This window comes from Meriones unguiculatus, chromosome 8, assembly GCF_030254825.1.
Source record: "Meriones unguiculatus strain TT.TT164.6M chromosome 8, Bangor_MerUng_6.1, whole genome shotgun sequence".
Classification (NCBI taxonomy): Eukaryota; Metazoa; Chordata; class Mammalia; order Rodentia; family Muridae; genus Meriones; species Meriones unguiculatus.
Window position 1 is genome coordinate 100,439,947 of NC_083356.1, and position 27,285 is coordinate 100,467,231.

Genomic DNA, 27,285 nt, shown 5'->3' on the forward strand with positions numbered 1-27,285 from the left:
TGGGGAGATGCAGGCACTTCTCTGTCCTGTTTTAACAGTATCAGTGCCTCTCTTTCAAAGCAAAGTGAGTGAGCTGGCTTCTGAATTCTGAGCCACCGCCTCCTGGCAGGGGACGTACCGGGACTAACTGTAAACCAGAAGACATTTCTGTCTTCTCCACGTGCTACCCTGTAAGGAGCCACTGCCATTGTTCTGGTGCTATGGCAAAGTGAAATTATTCAAAACTAATGAACACTCAAACACTGCAAGGCGTGAACATACAGAGGTGAGAAAACTGCTTCTAGGAGCTTCCGGTGTAATGGGACTGACAGATGTTAATGAACAGTCAGTGTGGTGATGGCAGTGTGAACCCTCTGGGGGTTCCCCAGGCAGAATGGAACCCAGCTCGGTCACAGGAGAAGACAGACTCTCAGCAGACTAAAAGCTAAGGGGAAACAAAGAGATGAAGGTGTAGGAGTCATGGGAGAGAACGCAGGCCAGAAGGGAGCAATGGAGGGACAGCATTGAGGAGCAAGGGCTCTCTGGTCAGCATGGTCTACAGTGTCATTCTGGGAATCCTGGGTATTTCCTTCAGAGGTGATGGGTGTAAGAGCACCGTCCAACAGAAGTGTGCATTTCGTCTAAAGTTCTCTGCATATTTAGGAAGCAAACTGAGGGAGGACCGGGCAGACAGGACAAGCTATAGGTAGGCTGCTATAATGAGAGATGAGGGATACACCACACAATGACAGCAGGCATGAAAGGAACAGGCAGAGACCGTTCAGAAGAAAAGTCAAGGTCTCCAAGGGGAGAGGAGAAGGATAGAGCTGGCCAGGGGAAGCCAGGTCTGGGTTTCTCACTTGGGTGTCTGATTCTACCGAGGAGGGAGGGCAACAGGTTTCGTTTTGGAGACAGTGGACACTCGGAGACTGAGACTCAATAGAGAAGCTAAGAAGAAATGAATGACTGAGACCCATTGGAAGCAGGGACCAGACTCTCAAGAGTGTATAAATCTATCAGAATTGTTAGTCACAAATGTAATACAGAAAGGCAAACCCTTCAGGGGGGAAAGGGAGTGGCCAGGTGAAGGATGATGGGGCACGGAAGGTATCAGTCACGAGCTAGTGTTCCCTTACACGCCCCTCCCCTTTAAAAAGGCATGCTATAGCTCTAACTTCTGCCAGCCCAGATTGTGACCTATTACAGTCAAAACCTTAAGTAAGGTTACTTACTTAGGTAAAAAAACGACATCCTAGGGTGGGCCGTTAATCCACCATGGCTGGCATTCTCACAGAGGGAAGGTGGTGAGAAGACACATGGGAAGTGGACAGTCAACTGCAAGCCAAAGAGATCTCTGGAACAGACCCTTTCCTCACAGTCCACAGAAGGACTAGAGCTTGGAATTCCCTATTCCTCCAGGAATTCCAGTATTCCTCCGAGCGTGTCCTTCTGGCCCCCAGGATGGTGAGTCACTCCCCTCCTGTTAGTGCTATTTTGTCACAGTTACCCTAGCAAACAGAATGCTTGCCCAAAGGAATGTAAGCTGCATCGTAGGAGAATATAACAAACTGGTAAGAACTGGGGCATGATGGGAAGTAAGACTGCCCTTTTAAGGGTGTCTCAAGAAAACGCAGACAGGGACTTCACTTCGAGATCACAAAGACCAAGACTATTTCAAATACAAACAGGTACCTTCTTCTGGAAAAAAAAAAAAAATCTTGGCATAAAGTAGTTTACACTCCTGTTCACTAAATCTGTGGTTAAAAAAAAAAAGTCGATTATAGATACACGCACAACTTTTTGTTTCTAATTGTGACAATTTTGTCAATGTGACACAACCTACAATTACCTGGGGGAAAGTCCCAATGGCTTTGAGCATACCTGGAGGACTGTCCAGTTAAGTCAACTGATACATAAGACCCAGCCCACTGTGCACGGCACCATTTGCTCAACAAAGGGTTCTAAACTATACAAGAACAGAGAAATCAAGGCAAGTACAAACAAATGGGCACAAGCTCATCCATTCTCTCCCTGCCCTTTGCAGCGGATGCAAGTTCGTGCCACGTGAGCTTCCTGTGCTGATAAGAGTGTATCCCTGATTACTGAGCTCACATAAACAGGTAGGTGAAGGGGAGAAAGGCAGATGCTGGGGAGCCTGAAGAACTGCAGGAATTATCAGTGGCAGTGTGGAGAGCTAATCTTCGTGGTGGCACAGAGGAAGTTATAATGGTCTACATGGACTAATCCGGTCTTAGTGTTCTTCTAGCTGGCAAAACAACAGTGAGTGTACCAGAAAGCTGAGGCTGCCTCTGAAGAAAGCATTGCACAGACAGCCCAGATTTTGTAGAGACAGGAAACAGATTAAGAAAGCAATTCTCAGCAGTAACAGGAGGAGTCCCTCGTACTTCAGATCAGAAGTTCGGGTGTTATCTTGGCATAAAACGCTCCTGAGGTGTGGCTCTGATTAATGACAACCTAGGCAGAATGACACAGGGAAGGGACTGAAGCTGAGTGTACACAGAGGCCACAGGAGCTGAGGTCCAGGCACTCTGAAGACAAAGATGCTGAGCTCTCACTGCTGTGCGTGGTCATGGGGAAGATCAATTCTACAATGCTTTTGCATGTTGGCTCCCTACTACTTCAGGTGACAGATACTCCAGCTCTTCCTGGTCCCTACACGTGTGAATCTTATTTGCCAATACAAACAAGTGAGTTTTTAAAGAGTAAGGTGAGAGGTTTTGGATCTTAAGAGCCATTGTGTGCTAAAGTTACAGATACGTGATATAAGACAGTTGATAAAACTTTGGGTAAACAACATACCAGATACTCCTGGAGGGGTCTTAATGAACTTTCCGTTAAAATGACCGATTACAGCTTCGCATTTTTCTGTTGATTCCATCCTAGTCATATAAAAAAAAAACATTCATAAATTGTACATTCACAGCAGTTAGGAGACTTACAATTAGGTTTAGGATGCAAATGAAACCTAGCAGAAAACCACAGATAAAATAAACAGAAAAAGGGCTTAAGCTGTTGCTTTGGCATTTCTACAGTAAAATAACTAAATCCAGAGGACAGTCTGATTTATAAAAGACAGAATAAATTCTATGCAGAGTATCTCATAGCAGTCATATCAAACTTCTAATTGTTGGAAATTAAAAATTAACTCATAGTACTTAGTCATGATTTTGCATTAAAAACATTTTAGAATTTTTGTTTTAAAGATAGTCTTTTATAAACTCACAAAATGATAAGACTGAAGAATCGTGGTAATAGCTGGTGTCAATCAGATGATGTGCCTTATGTGTTTTTAACGTTTGCTCTGGGGTTAAAATTAAGTTAGTGAACTTAATTATGTACTTTGCCATCTTAACTTTGAAGGTGGAAGAAAAAGCTGGAGCCTAATTTTACATGTACGGGTGACTAAAAACATTTGAGAAGCAGTTCTAGGGACATAATTACTTTGACTTGCTTTTCTTCAATCGAAGCATTCAATCATCTACTGAGAATGCCCCATACTCCTGCCCACTCAGCCACGCCTTAGTTTTATCTGGCAGTGACAGGTGTTAAAAAAACAACAGGATGCCACTGGACTCTGTGGGGTACCACAGAGGGACGCGGCGTGAGGCTGGACCATCAAATGTCTTGTCTGGACCACCAAATGTCTTGCTTGGAGCCTTTTCACCAATGAAGGAGTAAGTGTGTGCTAGAAAGGTATTTGGGTTTTATTCTAGACAAGTGACTAAAAGCCAATAGAACCCAGTTGCAGTGCTTGCCTTTGTAACTTAATGGCGAGGCAACAATGATAAGGTCCCTCAGTAATGAATGCTTTGTTGAAATCACAAGTTTGCATTAAGATGCAACTGTCATTTGTATAGCTAAGTGTCAGCATTTTTCCATCCAAACATCAGTTAATAATTTAATGCTTGCTGATATTATCTGTCAGTGCCCCACTGCTAAAACATTCTTACGTAATCCACTGTAAAATCAGCTTTTGTGTGGGGGCTGTAGGATTATAAATCTGCCACAAATCAAAGCTTTTTCAGTTTAATTTAATTCCCTAGAAACCAATTTAGCCACTAAAGTATCTTTTCTAGAAAGGAGGGGATAAAGATTCCATAGGAATGGCAAGGGTGCTCCAGGTATACCTAGAACAATCATTAAAAAAACAAACCCGAAGAATCATAAACTGTTAACAGCGGCTAAGCTGATGAGGTGGTTGGTATTATATTCCCTTTTCTTTCCTGAGAGTTAAGAGATATTCAGTTTAAAAACCTAGCTAGAATCTGTTACTATGAATCAAATTTCTGTGACAAAAAGATACTGATTTATCTATGAACTGTTCACTTGTGGGAACTGACAAACATCTTGAAGCAATGAATCAAACTCTCTCAGGACCATGTATCCAGGGTCACTGTTCTTGGGATAATTCAGGCCACGAGCTATTGGGGTACTTAGAGTGCCTGGTTTGGGGAACACAAAACTCCCCCCCCAAAAAAAAATCTTGTATGTAAAGGCACACACATTTTTAAGTCCACAGTACAACTGGATCCCATGACCCTGGCAATTTTCACCTTCCAAGTGACTTAGAACACCTACTACAATTAATAAGGAAAGGCAGCACACTCACCTGGCAAAGCCAACGCCGCGGCTGGTCCCACTGGAATCACGGAGGACCCTTGTGGAAATAACCTGTCCGAAAGGTTTGAGCATATTTTCAAGTTCTTGCTCATCCATGGACAGCGGCAGGTTAGAGATGTACAGGTTGGTAGGGTCTTGTTCCTGTTGCTAAGGCAGAACAGAGAGCCATCTATCACTTTCCAACACAAGAGAGGTGTTCACGACAGCAGTTTTATTCAGCCAGCGGCTCTCCAAGTCCTGTAAGTACTACATAGTGAGATGGGGCCTGTACGAACAAGCAAGTCGCCCTGGACACTTGGAAATTGTGTCTGAATCTTGAACAACCTGCACAGGCCAGACATGGATCCCGATGCCATCCTCAGCAGATGTGGAAGCGACATTATTGGCCTGTATGAGTTGGGGAGGATGCTCTCACGAATCGACTCCCAGCAGTGGGCAGTGATTCCAAAATTAACCAGCTACTGCTGTCTTCAGAAGTCCATTTCAAGCTCATGGTTACACAGGAGGCTATTACTGTGAATAATTCAACTTAGCAGTCAGGGAAGGGAGATTCTCGACCAACTGCGTGGAATCCAGTGAAGGCTGGGTACCACTTCCTTCCACTGCCCCATGGCAGAATCCACACTACTTTACTTTTTCTTTGTCTCTTTTTTCTGATACACAGCCTCGATACACCACAGTCCCCAGCTTTCTGAGTGTCAGGATTAGAGATGTCTATACCACCATACTTGGTTCCATTCTTTTGTTTTGTTTTTTTCAGACAGGGTTTCTCTGTGTAGTCCTGGCTGTCCTGGAATTCACTCTGTAGACCAGACTGGCCTCGAACTCAAAAGATCCTGCCTGACTCTGCTTCCAGAGTGCTGGGATTAAAGGTGTGTGCAACCACCTCCGGGCTACTAGTCTACTTCAAATAGAGGTCAACCAGAGAGAGAAAGACAGCTTCTAACTCCAACCAGAAACTGTAAGCCACAGCAAACGGTAGAGCAAATCTCAGATTTGAGAACAGACAGGGAAGGAATGTTGGGTCAATCTTTGTCCCACAAAGGGTGATCTCTCACGTGCCCATAGGTAGGTCACCAGGCTGTGCCTGCCAGGTACTGGGTGAGAAATGTAGAACTTCACACCCGTGGGGCACCTGCAGAAGCTTCGTTTTAACAAGATGCTCGGCCGATTAACATGCCCATCAAGTCTGACACTGGCATCGGGTCATTTCACACTCAGCCTTTTTTTGTTACAGGGTCTCAGCTGGAATCAGACACATGACTGTATTTTCTGAGGAGCAGCGACCACAACGAGTGCATATGAAGAGTGTGTCGTGCAAGTCCCCGGGGAAAGCCTACCTGACGAGAACACTTCCTAAGTCAAAATTCACCTGTGTGCCTGAGGTTGGCACACCCTTCCCTTCAGCTTTTCCTTTGATCTTACATTTCCCTTGCTGCTAGTTGTGAAGATGAACCCGGAGCCTGGAGCTTTCCAGGCAAGTGTCCTAGCGCAGAACCGTATCTCCGGCCCTCCAATTTTATCTTTACACATTAAGGCATGAGTTGACGTCTCTTTAATAAGCACTATTGGTAAAGTCATTAATTGATGTCTTAGCCTTTGGCAACAGAATAATACCCTCATTATGGCTCCCTCGATTTCTGAAGTACACAGTGTCCTAAAGATAGATGTGATGCAGTATGCCTGTTTGCATTTTTACAGTCTTTCTAATATATCCTAGCATTAATTAAACCTGAAATGAAATTTTTTCCTTTCATATAATTCTCAACAAGCACTGACCCCTTGTGCTCTATTTGTCGTTTTAAGATTTAAGATAACCTGGAGCTGAGTTTCAGCTCACTGTTGGAGCTCTTGCCCGGCATGAGCATTGATCTCTGGTACTACACACATGACTGAAGAAATGGATGGATAAACAAATGAAGTAATTCAGTTTTCCACAGCATGACTTATGTCCCGGTGTTCTCAAGAATTAAAGTTAACAGAGACAGAAGTATGGACAGCAAATACTAACCTTAGAACTTCCTGGCTCAGATATGAAAAAAGACAATGTATACCCTGGCCAAAGGTATAGAGGACTGGCTTGGAGCCCAGATGTACCTGAACCCAGGTTCTTAAAGTATGTTATGGGCAGGTCCAATAAAAAATGAGAACAATCAAAATGCTCAACAGTAACTAATTCACGAGCTAATCAAAACAGCACCTATCTTTGCATTAGCTGAGATTAGAACATCTTATGGTACCACCAGTTAACTTGAGGATGAACAAAGCATCTTACTGTCAGTTAGATAAATTATATCTTTAATGCTGAAAACACGCCATGTTATTTGACAGACATAGGCAATAACACATGTAGTGTTTCAAAACACAAGGAACATTAATAAAGTTGGCTTCAGGTGTTAGGGTTTTCAAACTACGGAGTGAGGCAAGAGGGGAAGCCCTACCCTGCATTTCCACTTCACTTGCTGCCTCCACTAACTTCACTCACCGAATTGCACATTTCCTCCATGAGCCATCTCATTTCGGACCCAACCTCCCAAATCTCCGACGCTTTGTTACTTGTGGAAACTTATACAAGCCAGGTTCCTACTCCTTGCAAATAGCTTCAGAGAAAAAGGGCTTTTCCAATGCAGCCCGTGCATCCCAGACTCTGACTACAAAGCACCCGTGACCCAAGTCCCACCTTCTAGTAGCTTTCAGATCAGGTCAATAGAGGTGAGCGAAAATGCTTGCTAGGCAAGCCGCAGTGGGGGGACGGACGGTGGCTCTCGTTAAGGATGAGAGAGAAACTGTGTAGAGAGAACACGGGGCATCGAGAACAAGCTAAAGTCAAGACACCGAGCCAGACTTCAAGGTGCTCCCTATCAAGTCTGGCTCTATTTTGTCAGCTGTGTTAAGCATTTCTTTTGCACTCCAGGAATGCTAACACTGAAGAAAGTGACCACATAACCTTACTGAGCTGTAAGCTAAAGGGCTACAGTGTGAGTTCTGGGCCGGCCTAGACTACAGTGTGAGACCCTATCTCAGCATCCCCACCCTACGACAGGGTTAAACTTTACTGACTAGTCTACAGCAATCTGACTTTTGAAAGACAAGCTTTGTAACCTGATCCCACTAAGTGGCTGTCAAGGGGCCTGAGCACCATGTTTAGAGATGTCTCCTTCCTCAGAGGTGGACTGGGACAGAATGGAGGAGGGACTGTCACCTTTGCCACACCCTGCAAAAGAGGAAGGCTTCCGAGGCACCAAAGTAGGGTAGGGACATAATTAAGATTCCTAAATCATGCTTAGTTCCATAGTAACACAGGAACTGGCTAATTAAAGGTCATGAAAATACTTTTTAGACAGACATATGCTGTAATGACCTAAATGAGTTAATAAGAAGTGCACACTAAAATCCTTCCAACTTTCGAAATCATGTTATAAAGATTTCAATAACATATTCAAGCATGCTCACAGAATTTGTTACACATTCAAGTATTTTAAAAAAGGGAGCTGACAAGGTAGATATGAGTACTTTCTAATATACATTTTAGTTGCTTCTGTGATAAATAGTAATGGAAGAATTGCACACTTTATAGATAGTTTTACTTTAACTTGAAGGTTTACCAATAGGAGAAAAAAAACCTCCAAACATAAACTTAAAACACCAAAGAATGGGATGAAACTCCAGGCTGGTTGCACAAGACACACTCCCCTCCCCCCAATCAAATCCTCTAAATGGCCATGAAGTCTCATTACTGCATATATTCATAGGAAATGGGACATAAAGCATTTATAGTAATTGGTGGTGTTTTCAATGAAGATTAATTTAGTCTCTTTAAAATCAGTCACAACCCTAACTGTTTCATTATGTCTAAATAATAAATTACTGTGTCTGAAAAAGTTATTTTGTCAATTATAGGTAGCCAGGAACAGTGGGTGCAATGGGCCTCTTTATGTCCCTTGGCAGAGATGGGGCTCAGGGGCTTTTCTACCACATGGCAGAGAGGTCCCCACATTGGCTCTGAGAGGGCTAAGTGGCACTAATGCTCACTTGAGTAGAAAAGCCAGGCTTGGAGGTCTCGCATGGTGTAAAGCACTCAGTCACCATCTGAAAGAAATTAACAAAACCCTCCCTGTGCTTGTGGAATGGTTCCTAAAATGCAAGAAAGGGACTTGGCAGAAGGAATGGACATCTGTTTTCTCTTGTACTGAATAGGTTCACCCACCAGCAGATCGCCGCTGACGGGTGGGTGACTGCCGACTGCTCAGAGCAGGGTGGGCCTCTGGGTAAGGGGAACTGATTTCCTGCTCATTTGCCTGCTTATTTGTTGAAAAAGTGTGCAGGCTTACCACCCATGAGGGTCTGCTGACCCCCAGGCAGCTTCAGGAGGTGACAAAGAAAGGCCTAGAAAAGCCACTCTACCGCGGATTATCCGCAGAGTTCATGCCTTACACCTTTTCAGCCAGTTGTCTGTGTTTCTTTTAATAGAATCTGATTTTTCTTTTCTTTTGGAGGCAGGTCTCACATCTGTACAGGCCAGGCTAGACTGGAACATACTGTGCAGCTCAGGCTGACCTCAAACTCACAGTAATTCTCCTGCCTCAAACTCCCACGTTGCTGGGGTATAGGCATGCGATATCAAACCTGGCTTAGAACCCGAGTCCTTTGAGAAGAAGACATACATTTAAAACATTTGTGATGCTTCACATACACAGGCTTTCCAAGGGGCCCAAGGCCTTTTCTGTTTGTTATGTTTAGCCAAGGTACTGCTCCATGGACATAATTTCCAGTCATCCCTTTCTGGATTCCCAGTGTCTATTCAACCTTGGAACACTTTCCCTTACTTAGTTGCTATTTTTAATCAGTAAAGCAAACGCTTCATGCCCACCACATGGTAAGTACCGAGTAAGGCTGTGGATATCAGAGCACGAGAGTGAGAGGCTTAGTGTTCTCAGTTCACAGTTTTGAAATTCGGTTTTAAGTATCTGTAGATACTTCTCAGACCTCAGCCCAGGTACCTAGTACGTCCCCACCTTCCCTTCGCTTTCGATATTTCAGATTACACCAGAGGGAAAGAATTGAATCTGTGGGTCTCAAATACATTGCAGCATCCAGATTCACTCACAAAAACAAAGCAGACTGGTCCCTTACAACACAACCACACAAGCCAGACTTTTCATAAACTTCCTTTACGAAAATCCTCTCCCCCAAAGAAGCACATTAGGTAATCCTTGAGTGCACCAGCATAAGAGAATTAAGTCCAGATACTCAAACCCACAAATTTATCAACAAGGTATCTGCTGGCATTTAAAACGTAATTTGTAACTTTAAAGATAAAATGAAAGAGAAAACCAGGTCCGGCACACAGCCACCATCCCTGCACCTGTGTACTGGTCCTCCCCACAGAAGATGGAGAATCATGTCCCCTCCGCAGCCTGAAGAATGAAGCCGTGACGTCCCTGAGTGGGGCTTGTCCATAACCCTCATGGATGCCTGTCTTCTGATTGCATCACTGATCTGACCTACAGAGTGAACCCACATCCAACCCTGTTTTGAGGAAACACACTGTGAAGATTTCTTCCAAACAGGGTCTAATATACTATGCTCCTTCGTATTACAGTGCTCGAATGGTATGTAGGGAAGAACCCTATAAAGGCCTCTGTACTTCTCAATAGGTTCATGAAACAGGCTTCTTTCTAACTCAGTTTTGACAATGGGTGTTGGTGCTCCCAGGATGCATATGGAGAAACCAGACAACCCAAAGAAAGACTGCAAGAATCTGGCAGTTAATTGGATTAGGATGCATGGCTGACCACCCAGCTCTTATCTGTCTAGAAGAGATACAGAGGCTGAGAACGACCCTCATGTGGAGAGAAAGGCAGCCATGTTCCGAGCCTCCACGTGTGGTCAGCTACCCTCTCATTACCAGCCGAGCAACAGCGCTGTCAGCAGACCTGACACAAAGCTTGATCTGTACCCCACCAGCCTGCTGTATACAATGGGTCTATGTTGTGACTCAAAAGCTGAACAACAGAAAAGGAGAAAGCTGATTGAAAGGGCCCACCAGAAGGGCTGGGAAGTAAATTTCTCTCTTACTGATTGTTGGCAAGGGTAGATGGGAGCTAGGACTCCCTGCAAAGTGGCTCGGTAATACACTGAATAATCCTGGCACTCAGGAGGCAGATGTGGCAGAATTCTGGACTGGAAACCACCTGGGGCTATGTGGGAAGACCTCTCAAAAATCCAAAAGAAGTGACCACACAGAGCGGTTCCAGCGTGAGTTAAGAGTTCCTAGGAAGGCTGTCTGTGAAGCAGGGAGACATGGTTCATCAGTATGGCTGAAGGCTAGCGTCGGGGAAGGGTGGTGGGTTGGGAAGAGAGCTTAGAAAAAACTCCCAGAGTGCTTTATGAGAAAGAACATCAGTGTGTTGCCCAGGGGAGAAGTAAACACCAGATTATCACATCACCGTTAGGCCAACACACCTTCCCATCCTTTGCTACCGCTTCAACTCTGAAGGGGTTAGGAAACACAGCTAGGGAGCTGAGAAAGACTGGGTGGAAACACATGCTGCAAACATGCCAATGGAGCCCACCTGACTTGGGGAAGAGAAACTTCACCCGTGTCACCCGACATTCAGAGTTACTGTGAAATATGACTGTATATTTAAATTAGAAGTATTACACACCATACATTACCAATCTCTTCTTGAAAACTGTCTAGCTTCAAAATGTTAATCAAATGTTAGAACATTTGCATTATTTTAGTTAAGGAAAAAATTATAATACACTATATATATAATACTGGTCACAAGCCCAGGCAACCTTCTCAAATGAAATTAGATTTTGCTACAACGTAACTAAGCTCATTCATCACACGTGGCCTACATAGGCACATAATAAATGACTGTTGGGATGGAAACCTTCAGAAAGTTGCTTCTAGATGATCAAAGAGTCAATACAGTTGCCAGCAAATAAGCGCAATGTGGGCTGCGATGGCCTCCGGAACCAACAATAGCCACTGTGAAACCTCTATATGTGACCCTGCGTTCTACACGCTGCTTCCGAAGCACAATGGTCTCCCCAAAAGACTCTTACGTAAATAGCACGTCTAATGGGGTTGGACAACATGGATGCACACAGGAATGGTTGTAAACGGACTGAAGGAGATATTATAGTCCATGACTTTTAAATGTGAAAAAAAAAACAAAAAACAAGAGACGGGCCTTTCTGAAATGGGAGTAGCTGCAGGAGCCATTGGAACACTCCCAAATGCTATCCAGGGAGAAAGGAGGAGCTGCTCGGAGGGAGTTAGGATGCACAGAGTGAAGGAGGGCTGCTCATCACAGTGTAGTCACACCCACCCTGCAGGGCCGGAGGAAACGTGCTACAATAGGAAAGCAGCACAGGCTCCCTGTGTCCACTAGGCACACGCACGGCTTTTCAACACCAACATGGTCACTGGTCACAGGGTGGGCAGTCATCTGGAAACCAGGATGCCCTCTCTTTCCTGTTTCTGTTTGTCTTATTTTTTACTTGGAGGTGAAGAATACACAATGGCCAACGCGGTGCCAAGCTGTGAGGATTATGTGTGAAGCATTACTTTAGAAAAGCAATCTCCCTTTTATGAATCCCTAAAACCTTTACCTGTGCTGACTCTTGTCTTCAAAGTATCAGTGTGCTACAGCAGCTGTAGAGCTTCGAGCAGCTAACTTAGCTCTCAGCTCTTTGTAGGTGATCTATGTCTTCCTCATGGTCCTTGAACTCCCATGAGTCTTCATTCCTACACATGTGAATGTTCCTCAGGGAGTGATCATGTGCTACTATTCAGAAGTAGCCAAGGACAGTCCCCAATAATTTTCCTCTGCACTTCATAAAGCCCAGTAATAGAAAACTATTGCTCTTTTGAAAAGAAGACTTGAAATAGCATACAGCCAAATTTTAGGCTTGAAAATATTTGCCACAACAACTGATACAGAGGGGAAAAAACCCACTATTATCTTCATAAATGCACTATATTAGGTGCAAGGATATATATCATTCAAGCTTCTATTTGGTCTATAAAGACCAGGACATAAGTATTGGTTTAGATGATGTGACTCTGAGATGCTTTTAGTGCATAATGAAATTCGAGTTACTGAACACAACATGTAAGGGGCTTCAGGGATCAACTCGTTTCTGACTCTTCTTTTTAATAAAAATATGCTTACTTGAAAGCTATCTATGTTTGTAAACCCAGCAGTCAGGAAGTAGACAAAGAATCAGAGGTTCAAGGTCATCCTCAGCTACACAGGGAGTACATTGAAAGCAGGCTGGAGGTGAACAACCCGTAGTCCCTTTGGCTTTAGAACCGTAACTACACTGGATCAATGGTTTTCACCATGCGAAACTCACCACACCAACTTCATCCAATCACCCAAGGATGTTAGCATTTTATAAATGTGGATGTGCCTGCACATGCCCGCTGATATCAGAGGACAAGTTGCAGGAGTTAGTCCTCCCCTTCTACCATATTGGTGCCAGGGATTAAACCCAGGCTGTCAGGCTTGGCAGTGAGGACGTTTATTGGTTCGGCCATCTCATCATATTTATCCAGACTTTGATGATGAATCACAGGTGAGACAAGACACGGACTCGTCATTCAATTCAGTCACATTTCTAAGTAATGACATCTTGGATTCTAGACAAGTTTTTTTGGGGGGAGGTGTTTAGACAGGGCTTCTTTAGGTTTTTAACCTTGCTAGGAAACTAGCAAAAGAGAACACAGCTCAGAGAAAGCATTATGTCCTGCAGTAATTAAAATCCATGCACACTGTGCAAGAATGCTTATGAAGCGTGAACCATATGGTCTCCGTTTTATAGTCCTTGAGCACTTAGGCATATTCCTCACTTGGAGGATTATTTCAGCAATATTTCTCATCTAGAACGATCGATGTTCACCAGAAACAAGTCTTGAAGAAAGTCCATATAAAACTACCGAAGGACAGACTCATATTACATAAATAATCAGCATGTAAAAGGCATCTCACTATTATACAGGTAAAAGAGCATCTATGGCATTTATTCACAGCCAACCTCTCATTTGTATAAATCCAGGTATGAGCCAGTTATATATACCTTCAAAAGAGGACATTATGTTCACCTTCTGTCTTTAATTGTGTGTGTCTGTGTATGTAGGCCAGAGGTTTACATTAGATGCCCTTCTCAATAGCTCTTTTTTTTTTTTTTTTTTTGACAAGATCTCTCGTTGAGCCTGGACTTCACCAATTCAGCTAGCCTGGCTGGCCAGCAGGCCCATGACCTCCTCCTATTCCCTGACCAGTGCAAAGCCTACTGAAGCACTCGCTTCTCAGGGCCTGGCTTGTTACATGTCTGCAAAGGATCTGAACTCAAGTCCTTCCGTTTGCATGGCAATCACTTCACCAATCGGCCACCCCCCAATTCCCTTATTAAATTAATCTCCTGTTTATCACACAAAGAAACGGGTTTCACTGTGACATTTCTATACATACATACTATATTGTTTTTATTTACCCTACCGTGAGGAAGAATGCCTTTGTGTAACTGCTATTGCTGAGAACACCCAAGTACATCCTCAGTTTTTGAAGGGATGGAGGAACAGCAACCTTCAGAAACACACAGCCTCCACTCACCTTTGCCATCTGAGCCTGGACTCCACTAGCCTTCAGGGCGGAGACAGCTTTCTGGGCTGCTGCAGGGCTGTCAAAGTCAACAAAGCCATAACCTAAAATGCAAAAGACACTCTTCTTAAGGACACAAGTGTTAGAAGAAAAGAAAAAGAAAAACAAAAACAAAAAAAACCCCAAGAACTTCATGTTGGTTCTGATACAGGCAACAGAAGCAGATGTGTCCTGTGGGCACACAGGTATCCATAGCCATGGTACCGTGGCTTCCTCAGATCTTTCAAAGCATCACTTAAAAGCAGGTATGTAGGGGTGGGGTTGAGACGAGCGTAGATTTGAGCTTTGTCCTCTTAAAGGTCTTTTCAGGTGTCAATAGGAAAAACCTGACACTTAAGTTGATAATCAGGGTGAAAAAGGAAAGGGGTGTTACGAGTGTTTTGAGACAAACTTTTAAAGGATACAACAAAAAAGAAGAAGCTATCTGACAGAGCTGTAAAGTGACAGAAACAAAAATTGTACATTATACAGGCTATCTCTTAGATTTCCAAGTTAAAATAAGTATAAATATTTGATACTCAAATAGTTTCTAGTTAAAAGTACTCATTTACCTAAAATAACAGTAGCTGCCTTCAAAATTCAGGCAAGAATGGAAATGCCTCCAGATACCTCAAATAGATATTGTAACCATCTCTGTATGAAGCTTAAGGACATGCAACATAGAAAACATATAACTGCCTAAGAAAGGCTCTGTACAGAGCTCATTTACCTGTGGTTTCACAAACACTGTAAATGAACTTATCTTTTCTGTTTCCAGGCCACAATAAATCAAAACCGGAAATTAAGGGGTGGAGGGATGAGGTAGGTAGGACTGAAAAATATGTCCACGGATGCCAAAGATGCAGACTAGCGAGAAGGGCTGCCACAGTACAGAGCAAACAGCCACAGTCTTTCTAGGTCCATCAGAAGTCACTGCCTGGAATCAACCAGTTTCCACTGTAGTAACTGCAAGGACCACCTAAGGATACTTAGGACAATGTGAAGGACTAGCTAGGAGCTGGCCCAAATACCAGCTCTTTTTCTGAACTCAAGTCACTTAGGAAGTTTTATTTTTGTATAGACGCATGTCTCTGTTATGCATGTGTGCATATATGTGAATACATACATGAACATGATTTATTTACATTTTCAACTTGAGGCATGGTCTTGCTGTGTGGCACAGGCTACCCTGGACCTGCACAGCTCCTCAGCCTCATGAGTAGATAATACTACCACACCTGGCTCTAACTGATTTTAATTAAGTGTAACTTGAAAGAGAATGGTACTGTTTGGACGTCTGTGAAGCGGGGGAGGCTGGCCTGCCACTGGTCCTCAGATTTTATGAGGAAAAAGTAATTCTGAGAGCACTGTGCAAGCACACAGCAAAGAAGCAATACGGGAACGCTCAAGAGCCGTGTGGCAGCACCAGCCTCGGAAGCCGCTTCTTCACAAAGTAAGTTGTAATGGAACAGACTATCGATTACAGAAGTGGCTGTTTCAGGAGAGATGGAGGCAGAAGCTGAAACAAGCAGAGGCTTCTTTATATTACTTACAATTGGACCGAGAGGGGCTTAGTCTGATTTAGCCAGTACAGAAATAGCCGGGTTGAGAAGAAGAAAACAAAACAAAAAAAAAAAGGCAGCTGATCTCAGTTAAGGCAGAACGCACTCCCCAACTGCCAGGCTAGGAGATAGGTGGAACATGTTCGGGGCTTACGCTAATATGCATCACTCTTGGATACACAGGCAAGCTCTGTTCCTGTCTTCCTCATACCACACGATTTCTGGAGCTTATAAACGAACAGCCTGCTCCCCTGAAATGATGCAGCTCCTCCTGGTGTAAACTTATTCCACCAACTCTGCCACTGCCAGTACATTACACTAAGCACAACATCTATACTATGACACAACTTACTGCACTTGAGCTGTCATCTTCTGCACGTGTAGCAGGGCCATTCTTAATAAGAGAAATACACCAGTGTTGCGTTCAGTCATTGTCAGTGTGCTTTTCTGGTCTTTGTCGGATCCTACCCTAAGAATTCATAACTGTTTCCTGAAGATAAACATAACAGCTAAGCTTGCAACTATGTGGTTTCCATTTATCTGTGCTACTTTCAAGTAAAGGTAAGACCTCTAAAGTTGTACAGTGGGTCTATAGGATTAATTAGATTTCATTTTATGAACAGGGAAACCACTGTCTTTGATGGTGAGGCTTACTATGTAACATGCAGGTTTGCTGATGTTCCCCAAAGATAAGTCATCAGGACCTTCAAAAATCACAATTATCTTGCTTACTGAAGTCTGCCTCCAATGGGCAGGACTGTGCTTTTTCATTCCTACTTTGGCTTCTATCAAACACAGGCTCATTGTGATAAGACGAACTTTTCTGCCCGCACTTTATCAGTCTCATTTATTCCTACCCCTTTTTTTTCTTACGGGCCTCATGATCTGACTTTGATCCCCAGGACCCAAATGGTGGAAGGAGAGATCCAAAACCAACAGGATATCTTCTGACTTCCATATAGTGTACACACACACACACACACACACACTCTCTCTCTCTCTCTCTCACACACACACACACACACACACACACACACACTTTCTCTTATCTCATCTATAACTCAGTTTCTCAGTCAATCCTTTGTGAGCTTTCCTGTCCTGACCTGCCTATGACATTACTGGTAAGTACTTAAAACCCATTCGTTTGCTAAATTTTAACAAAAATTGAAATAAAAAAATGCCAACAGAATCTTCAATAACTAATGCATCTTATTCAGACTTATTCAGCTTAACTTTGTCCAAAAGAGAGGCCACCAAATACGTTGGTGAAAAAGTTTCATGACCTTCTAAGATATCTTGGTGTCATGTGTGAACTTCTTGAATACATTTAATCTCTAAAAGTTGCATTTAATATAGTCTTTCTTATTTTTAGTAATTCTCTAATCTCGTTACTAATTTATGCATCTTCACCCAAACTATCATATGTGGAAAAAAAAATCACACACACACACACACACACACACACACACTGGCCATAGCAAGCTACCATAGATAGCACGCTCCCTGGCTTTATTATGAACCAGACTGTTACTTACTTCTCATTTGTCTCTATTACTTTCCCGCCTCACAAATTCATTCTTGCCCGCCTGACTATAAACCCACTCTTGATCACCTTCTCCTCTTACCCATACGCCATATCCCTTACCCAGCCTGGAAGCTAGTGAGACTGAGAATCTTAGAAGGGGTCAAGCCTGGCCCCACACTGGGCAGTGTCTCCCAAGACCAGCTTGATGGGAAGGTGTCCAGGAGACTTGCTGGATTGACCATCGGCTCTGAATCACCCTTACTTTTATCTAGAAGCCTCGTAAGTCTCTCCACTTTAGCCAAGGGCACTGTCTAGTTGTGCGGTTTTGCATGTGGCAGTGTGAGATTAGCTGTCGTTTCTTCTTAGGTGTGCCCTTGCCCAGACCTCACTGAACATGGGGGAGATTCTGGCTTCTAGGAAGGAGGCAGCCACTGGAGAAGAGTACAGCGGAGTCCCTTGGTGTGGCATGTCCTGGGGGATTCAACTGGGAGGAGGGGTTCTCCCCCACTTATCCTGGCCCCTTCACTTTTCAGCAGTCTGAACTGCCACACCAGATTCCTTTGGAGTGAGGAAGAATGGGAGGGAGGGATGGTAGGCTAAAACCATTTATCTGCTGTTATTTCTCTCATGGTTTGAAGTTCACTTTGAGATCAGCTTCCTGCTTTGTGCTTGGCAAGTGCCTATTTTTCTCCATAAAAACAAGACATTTCTTTTTCCTGTTTGTCTCTGATCTCCCAAATCATTTATTGATGTTAAATAAGACTAATCTTGGCAACTAAGTGCATGCACTTCCGCATGCATTTGACTGTCTCTGGTTTAATTCATTTTAAATATTTATTGGGTCCAATTCTACATAAAGCACACTCTATTCACTGTCCTAAGGCAAAACTGCCTTAATATGCCATGTTGATTAAACACGGGCTTAGCTATTTCCCACAATAGCTCCTTTAAATCTAGGCCCTTTGAAGAGGAGAGAATACAATGACACACTTCAAGTCTAGATTAAAGGAAAGGACTGGCTTACAAGCGGAGGCCTCACTATAGGCTTCATTTATGTGCCCTGCCTTTTTCATTGCTAAGCCGATGCCCCTTCACCACTGCTTGAAAACCCGGGGTCTAATTAACGAGGAGATTTGCCTTCTCTGCCTATTCCTGTCAACCTTGCTTCAATTCCCAGGGTCAGTAGTTAGATTCAGAGTCAGCTGACTCCATTCTTCCATTTTCCTAGAAATCACATGCCCATTGTTAAGATGCTAGATCATTAAAAGTCAGATGCACGGAGCATCTGCGCTGCCCTGCTCTAGACGCTTTCCCTCGCAGCTCAAGGAGCTGGATGAGCTCATCCTAATTGCATGGAAAACTGAAGGTCAGTGCATCAAATTAATGCAGCAGCATATTTCAAAGGGGCGCGTGACCTCCCTTCCCTGGTACAATTTGGTCAGTGAAAATGGCTCTCTCCTCCCGCCGCCAATATTGTCAACAGGCATTCAGCAGAGAACAATCGGGAGTATTGAAACATGTAATTAAGTACTGCTTAAAACTACTCTATTCTAATTAATAGAGCCAATTTACACAATATGTAATCTTTTCAGTTCTTTAGTACAGTCCAATGGTCTTCAGTAAGCAGCTCTAATCTCCTTGGGCTCAGCAAAGGAAAGCTATTCTCCAGTTCTGCTCCCCCTTTTAAAGGCAGGGGCTGAAAGCCAACTCGTATTTTGCATGTTAACTCTAATGGCGCCAAATCCTGAGTTCTGGCAAACTGCTAGCTGTTGGGTTTCCAGCCAAAACTCAGCCGGGGACAAAACAAACGTAAGCAATATGCTGACATTGTGCAAGACAGAAACTGGGTGCTGTATGAGATTTGCTTTTTAATAGCATGAGGCTAGTTGTGAAAGCTAAGGCCACTCCATCATCCCTCTACAGCCATGACTGAATCAACGACTGCCCACGAAAACATACATACCTTTGCACTTGTTTGTTGTCTTATCCAAAATTGCCTTCGTGGAAACTATTTTCCCATATCTAAAACAAAAGGGGAAAAAGAAGAAGTTACGAGGAACTCTTATTCATGTCTAAGTCCAAAGAACACACATTATTTTTTTTCAAACATCTGCAAACTTTAAAGTACAAGATGTTCTTTAAGAAGGGGAAATGCAGCGAGAATTCTGAACTTTAAACTAAAAAAAGGAATGGCCAGGCTTCCCCTTTGAAGCTCTGAATTAAGTTTGATGTTTAGCTTTGAAGAACAGGTAGTTTCCTGACAATCTTCAGGGGAAGAATGCACTATACACTCTATACAAAAAAATAACAAAATTAAAAAAAAAAAAATTCCCCCTCTGGTAATATGACCTCTGTGGCCAACTACAAAGCCAAGTACAAGGCCACAGTTCTATGACCCACACAGGTTTTATGAAATACAGACAGTGGGAAAGTTGTCTTGTTCTATTCATTCCGGTTCAGTGAACAGTGTTGTGTGGCCACAGGTGGGTGGCAGGTATATATATATTATGCCAAAGGCTTCTATGCTCACACATATCACTGATATCACTTCTAGCTCAGTAATAACTATTTAGTTGGCAAGAGTGAGCATGTCCATGTGTATAAGGTGGACAGTTGAGACTACAAAACAAAACTGGGATTAATCATTACTTACATGATGGTGTGCATGGAAAAATGTGGTTAAATTCCTCAAGGTGTCACAGAAATTGGGGGAGAGGAAAAATCTAGAATACTCTGATTTAGTGCACTGCTGCTAAAGAGTAAATGTAATATATATGTATATGTATGTGTATATGTATATGTATATGTATATGTATATGTATATGTACAGATTCTAACCTCAGACCCTTTCAGTGCAGAGTATTTCATGACTCAGGGGCCCAAATTTCCTCACGTATACACATTAAGTTCTAAAATTCCACTTTCCTGATGGGTAGGTAATTTGCTCTCTTACGCCTTTCTCATTCCTGATTTTTGAGGACTAAAAAACAGAATGAGTCCTAATGCTGGGAGGGAGCTGGGTGCCTGAGCACTTCTCTAGCGTGTCACAACCACACCGAGGCACTGAGGAGGGGGAGGAAAGAAACTTGGGTCTCAAGTGTGTTAGGCAATCAAAGAATTCTGCATCCCACTTCACACCACCCTGAATATTATACACTTAGACTCGTCCATTGAAAGCAGCTGAAATACATTTGTCTGAAAGAGGCAAATGGCATGAGCCACCTCTCTTGTCCATTTAATTCCCCTTCTTCCACTCTGTATAATCATGTAGTCAAATGAGTTCTAACTAGGCATGAAAGTAAAGATAATTTAAGGTTCAAACGATAATTATATCCATGAGGCATAATGCAGCACAAACACCTTCAATTCCCCAAAGAAACACTGGGCATTTCTAACAACATTGCCATGGATCACTTACTCTACAAAAACAGTGGTAAAGGAGCACAAATGCTAAAAAACAAAGACAGACAGAAGGAGGACCCACTAGCAGCCACTCACTTTCCAAGGTCACAGGTTTCACTATTTCCAGCCACTCAGTCTTCAATGAAAGCACTTCTTAGACTCTGTCACCCTCACTTTCCCTGAGGCAGGGGAAGCCGGCAGGACCCCAGCTTAGAGCAAGGGACTTCAGAGTCACACCACAGCTATGATGCCTGAGTTCTCAGACAGACAGCCTTCTGTCAGACACACGGTAGGATGTGGAGGAGGTCGGGAGTTGTTACTGTCCCTTCTGCTGACACTTTCAACACTTCATGATGGCAAGGATGTAGAGATGGAGGGGTGGGTGAAAGACGGTAATGGCCCTGCCACACCCCTGCCCTACTGAGCTCTGCCTTCTAGGCTGCCTGTGACACTGCAGCTCACTCTGACACCCAGGGGAACCAGTACCCACAGGACTGGCTCTCCTAACATTTCAGTGGCCCCTTTCAGGTTCCATATCCGGTCTACTTCCTTGCCTCCCTCTTTAAATTTACTATTTGACCCTTGACTCTGGCCTTATTTGGACATTTATCCAGAGATACAGCTATAATTAATTTTTTTATGATGCCATTTCTCTTTCCTGACTTTTCCCCCACAGATTCTGCAAGAGCTTTTGTTTGTGCCTTTACCTCTTTCCACTTATATGCCTTGACAATAAGCTATCAAGTATTTAGTTAAAAATTGCCTCATGTCCATCACTTTCTAATTTCTATTCTCAAAAGCACCCCAAACACATATTCCATCTCCTCTTTATTCAAAAGCACTTCTACTCTCCCAGTCTTCCAACAAGCTCAGGTTACAGGACACTGTGTCAAGGCAGGCATTCCTGAACGCAAGCAGTAAACCTGCTGAGTTTTGCCTTTGATGCTTCCAAAATTCCCTCCTTCCCCATACTGTGTAGACTTATTTTAAAAGCACTGAGGAGTCCCCACCACCTCTACCCATCCTTCTAAGAGGACTTCTGCTGCATACATTTAACCTCAACCACTTTAGACATGCCCATCCCATACCCATCTTGATCCCAAAGGACCTGTGCAAATCTTTTCTTCCCAGAAGCCAGCCCTAATTGTCTCATTGATTCATTGAAGAAATAATAAAGGGGATTACAGTTACCAAATTCCTACTTAGGCTCTTAGAGCTACGCCCCATACAATGATGACGTTACGTGTGGTGTTTATATACGTTATGCATTTTCCTCACTTCAAAATCTACTATTATGCCCATCTTTGTAAATGGTAAAAACCAAACCAAACAAAATCATGGTTTGAGCCTAGGACTAAAGACTTTGCCTAAATTTCCAAAGTTAAAAAAAAAAAAACACAACAATACATGTTATCTAAGTTTTCATTGCAACCTATCTAAGGAAGTGATTATGAGAAGCCATTTGTCCCTCATAAGCTCGGCTAGGAAACGAGTTGGGAGGGCTAGGCTGGCCTCTTCCCACTTCGGTAGTGACAGATTTTTTTTTCCCCTCAAGGCCATGCAGTTTTTGTTTGTCTTTAGCCTGAAAAAACACAGGTTCGAGATTGACAAGGGGGAAAGGAACAGAAGAGGCATTTCTGAAATGTACCAGTTTTACTTTCCACTGTGGTTCATCAGCTCGTGGGCTTGGGCTGAAAGACTGTGACTTCACAGAAAGTTAGAAAGGCTTCCATTCCGCCAGCGGGGTTGCGGTCTGCTGCCTCCTGCGTACACCGAGGGGATTATCTAGAGCCACTGAAGAGTGTTAAGGGGTTTCCCCTTTCATTAAGCAGCTCCATGTTGTCAACTCAGCACAATGCGCATGGTCACCATTGCCCTGAGAGCTTTGCTTGCAGTAAGACTTAATGAGGGTGATGGCAGCAGAGGGTGGTGGTGGTAAGGGGGTGTTATGGGTTTAGAACTTAATCTAAGTCTACTGCCAATCACCAGCACTCACAAGATTAACAGATGTTTGGTTACAGATTCATAAAGGAACCGAGCCTTTCAGCTTCTCTTGTTCCCATTTGAAGCTTAATTTGTTTGCTCTTTTAAATCATTAAGGAAAAGAGATGTCTACTGTACAGGGGAAAATAGAGGCTCTTGACTGGCAGAATGCATATTCCAAGAACAGCGAAGAGGAACACACCCAAGAATGAAAGGTGTAGGACCCTGTGGAAACCAATGTGCCCAATGTTGGTTCTTTAGGTTTTATCCAACTTCAAAGTAAGGAGGCTCAGACCACAGCCCTCGCTACCCTGATTATAATACTCTTTGCTAAGAGGAGCTAATCCACTTCAGAGGAAGCACTGGCAGAAAAAGGATAAAGAGTAATTAAGAGACGTGGCAGCAGAATAATTAGAATTTCAAAGGGAGAGTATAACAAGTCAAAATTCACATTCAGACCCACTTGCTCATGGGGACACAGCTGAAGAGCTGCTTGGAAAGGGCTACAGCTTCTTTAGTTTGCAAGACAGCTTTACTCCTTTTCCTCCATTTCTACTCATGAATAAAATTAAATATATCCTAGTTTTAATTAAAAAAAATTATATGTCTACATAGCTTTCTCCATTCAAAATTATACCTTTCTTTTTAGTTTATTTTAACCACCACAAAGGCAACATACTACTGGAATTCAAACACCGATTGTTAGGTTGACAAAATTAAAATCACCCCAAGTCCTAGACCTACATGGTGGAGGTACATCTTTACAGGCTGTAAGTGACCTGCACGTGCTAACGTGGGCACACAACACTCTTTCCCTTCCAGGCTTTCCATCCCCTTTTCCAAGTTATGTGAGAGCTCTGAAAATGCGAGTCTACGCCAGCCACTACCGACAGATGGCGATCACGGTTGATACGTTCTCTTACTACTGGTCGTTTCAAAAGTTTAAGGTACTGGCAGTGTTTGTGCTCAACCTGGAATATATTCTGGCCATTATTAAAGCTGAAAAAGCAATGGAAAATATATATATATATATATAACCAATAACAAGAATATGTGCTTATGTAAATAGAAAAAGCGACATTACATTTGAGAAGGCCATAGACTGCTCATGAATATAGGAGGATGGCTTATGTTTACTTTAAATGCAGGAGCATTCCTTGAGAACAATAGGGAATGATGTAACTCTGTAAGTGATAACAGACTTCGAAAGATGAACAGATATCATGAAATGAGGATAAACTAAGGAAACACTGGAAGCTGGCAACATGGTTAGTTCAGGTGGGAGAAAAACCCAAAGGCATACTTTATATTGACACAGCTCTTATTTTGTGCCCCAGACTGCCGAGTGACTGTCTCATAATTTAGTCTTCACGACAACCTTTGAATAGGAGGCCTACAATTTCCACTTTGTCCATGTGCAACCCAGAGAGCAGAGTGAGTCTGCTCGGGGTTACACAGCTGACAAGCAGCAAGGCCGCAGGGCAGGAAGTTTGCTCTGGAGTTTAAAGGCCATGCGTGTTGACAATTCCAGAAACCTGGGTTACCAACCACACATAGGTTCAAAGCAATTCCACTTGGAGTTGCATGCTTCAGACTGTCACCGCTCATGTCTCTAGGACGGATGCTGAGGACATTCAGAGAGAGATCACTTTGGTCTATCTTGGGATAAGATGCCCAAGATAAAATATGTCAGTGAGGGGAGACACAACTGATCTTAAAGTTTAAAAGGAATCATTCACAGGAACAAAAAATGTGGACAGTCAGTCAAATCCCCCTTGCTATTTTGGAATTGTTAGGGGAGGAGAAAACCCTCGTATACAAATATACGCCCCTCCCCCCATGTGTCTACCTACAGCTAAATGGCCAGACCCCATATATCCCCACACACCCATAACCCCATTCCTGACCAGACAGGCTCACAGACAACGCTTAGGATGGGAGCTTTCTGGCTCGCCTTTACTTATCGCTTTATTTTGTCAAGGGCACCTCAGGAAAAAGGGATTTCCTAAAATCTGCCTTAGCTCATCAAACTGTGTGGTTGGACAGAGGAAGGAAGACAAAGCACAAATGCCATCTTCTTAACAGGAAAAGTCTGTTAATGAAGAAGGCCTAGGGCAAGACAGGAGGGGTTTACCCAGGCTGCTATGCATTCCCACTACCTTAAATAGTTAAATTGGTAATATTTTCTCTATTTATTTAGTAAAAGAAATAGTAGGGATTTGAGGAGGAGATACAATATGTGAATATTTTGCATTAGGTGCAATCAAGTTCACATAGATTTTCTGAGGCTTTACGTTTCACTTTGACAGTTTTCATGGTTTCCAGAAAATTGGTCTAGGAAATGAAGATATTAACTTTATATGAAGACATTCCAGTTTCCATTTCAGTTATCCGAGGCAAACTCAGGTAACCACCTCCTCCACTTGTGCTATATGGCTGCAAGGGGCCGCATACACACAGCACAGGGAACTGTGCCTTACACGGCCGGACATGGAGCCAGTTTCCGGAAGGAAAATGCTTGGCAAGAAAAGCAACTGCAGACCTGAAGGTCAGTTACAACTGAAGCCCTGCTGCGGAAGGCCAGCCGATCACAGGAAAGACAAGCATAGCATGAAAGAAGAGATCAAATCAAGAATGCAACTCACCAATATTCATAGCATGCCCCGGGATGACCTTTACCACACAAGACCTATGAAAAATGTATGAGATGCCAGATCTACTGTAGAGGGGACAATCCTTTGAGGGATGTGAGGAATTTTCAGTACGAAACCACCTTAGTACTAAATAAAAATACAAAATCTTTTCTACAGAATCCTAATCAGAGAAGGCATAAACACAGAGGGAAGGAAGGTCAAGCCGAGCAAGACAGCCTCTGGGGAGCAGGAAGAACCATGAACAGCAGATGTTTTCATGCAAACCTATGTGAGAACCACAAAAATCAGGGGTGGGAAGGCCCTAGGGTGGCCCGCATTCCATAAAAAGGGAATAGATCTTGGCCGGAGACTTCTCAACTGTAGAACTAAACAGCAAAAGCAAGATTTTAGCAGGATTCATAAAACAACAACAACAAACCAAAAAAAACAAACAAAAAACAAGTTTATACTTAGGATCAGCAAAGACAGCCATGTTTTAAAATTTATTTTGCTGTATGCTTAAAAGTTAACTCCGGATGACTGACGAGAGCTGGGGGTTTCCGGAGGCCAGCAGAGATTTAAGACAGAGGGCTTCTCTGATTTAAATGCTCAATTAAACTTCTGAGAAAAACAGTCCCAGGTGTCTGCTATAGAGAGCCAGGAGCTCAGTCATGAATTCAGAAGAAAAAAAAAAAAAAAAAGAAAAAGAAAGGAAAGCCTCAAGTTCATGTTTCTGAACTGGAGAGGTCAGCGATTTCTGCCCAGGCTGGGCCACACAGCAGAACTCTGCTCCTCGTCACGCCGTCTGTCTCTGGGGCAGCTAGCCCAAGCTGTCTTTCAGCAGGTGAGCTGCTGGGAAGATGCCACAGAGGTTCTTACGCAAAGTGCCAAGGCACACTTTCTCAAGAGGAAGCATACACTTACACACTTGTTTGTTTTCAACGCCAAAAGACAAATGTGTCCTTCAGATGCAAATGAAATTGGCGATTCTCCTCCAGATCTTCGAATAGACCCTCTCACTACACTCAAAAGCACCCTCATCAGCTTTCCTACCTAAAAGCAGCATGGCTCATACCACGTTCGGCTAGGAACCAAAAGCACAGTGTATACTTGGACACTAAACATGAACACTGAACTACGTCGCTGGAAACAACAAAGATGCCCGTGGGTGGGGGTGGGAGGCTTATATTCTGTGAAAATTGGATAGCCCTTCTTCTAAATAAATGCACTACCGAGACTTTGATTTATCGCACCGATTTATGGTTACAGTTTAGAATCGATGCTGTCACAACTGGCAACCAAGCTAAGGCAGTGTCACAAGAGTACACAGCACACCAATGTCCGTGTACACCATACCATGTCACAAGCCACTGTACCTGTGGCTTTCCAGGGCACAGTCACAGATGCCTGAACCCAAATTAGTGCTCCCAAATGCCACCACGTCAGAGGGAAACTATTTACACTGGACATGGCACCAAGGATGTTCACCAAGTCCTAAGGCAAGACAACATGACTGCACAAAGCAGTCTCTTTGGTTTTTCAAGGCAAGGTTTCTCTGTGTAGTCCTGGCCGTTCTGTAACTTGCTCTGTAAATAAGCCTGGCCTCAAACTCAAGAGACACACCTGCCTCTGCCTCCCAAGAGCTAGGATCAAAGGTGTGCGCCATCACTCCCAGGTAGAAAGGAGTCTTTTATCTCTGGATCGATGAAACCATGAGGATTATTTTCTTTTAAAACTGTTTTCCTCTTCTACTACAATTTATAACATTTTTTTTTTCTGTTGTCTTAACAGTTTGTTTTGCAGTCATTTGCCATAAGGAAAGCTTGGTTATAGCAGACGGAAGGCAGAGTTACAACTATGGAGATGTGGCCTCAGGTTCTAATACAGCCAATGACCAGCTC

The 27,285-nt window shown here is 43.3% G+C and overlaps 1 protein-coding gene across 7 annotated transcripts in view; it reads right to left on the bottom strand.

The window, feature by feature from the left end:
* The window catches only part of Rbms1 (RNA binding motif single stranded interacting protein 1), a 210,622-nt gene that overhangs the window by 24,300 nt on the left and 159,037 nt on the right, over positions 1-27,285 (bottom strand). For all 7 annotated transcript variants that reach the window (XM_021649239.2, XM_021649234.2, XM_021649236.2 and 4 more), the window contains exons 3-6: positions 19,330-19,388; positions 14,253-14,344; positions 4,610-4,767; positions 2,800-2,879 (exon numbers count right to left, since the gene is read on the bottom strand). In XM_021649239.2, the coding sequence (XP_021504914.1) occupies positions 2,800-2,879; positions 4,610-4,767; positions 14,253-14,344; positions 19,330-19,388 (389 nt within the window). The remainder of the gene's footprint in view (positions 1-2,799; positions 2,880-4,609; positions 4,768-14,252; positions 14,345-19,329; positions 19,389-27,285) is intronic.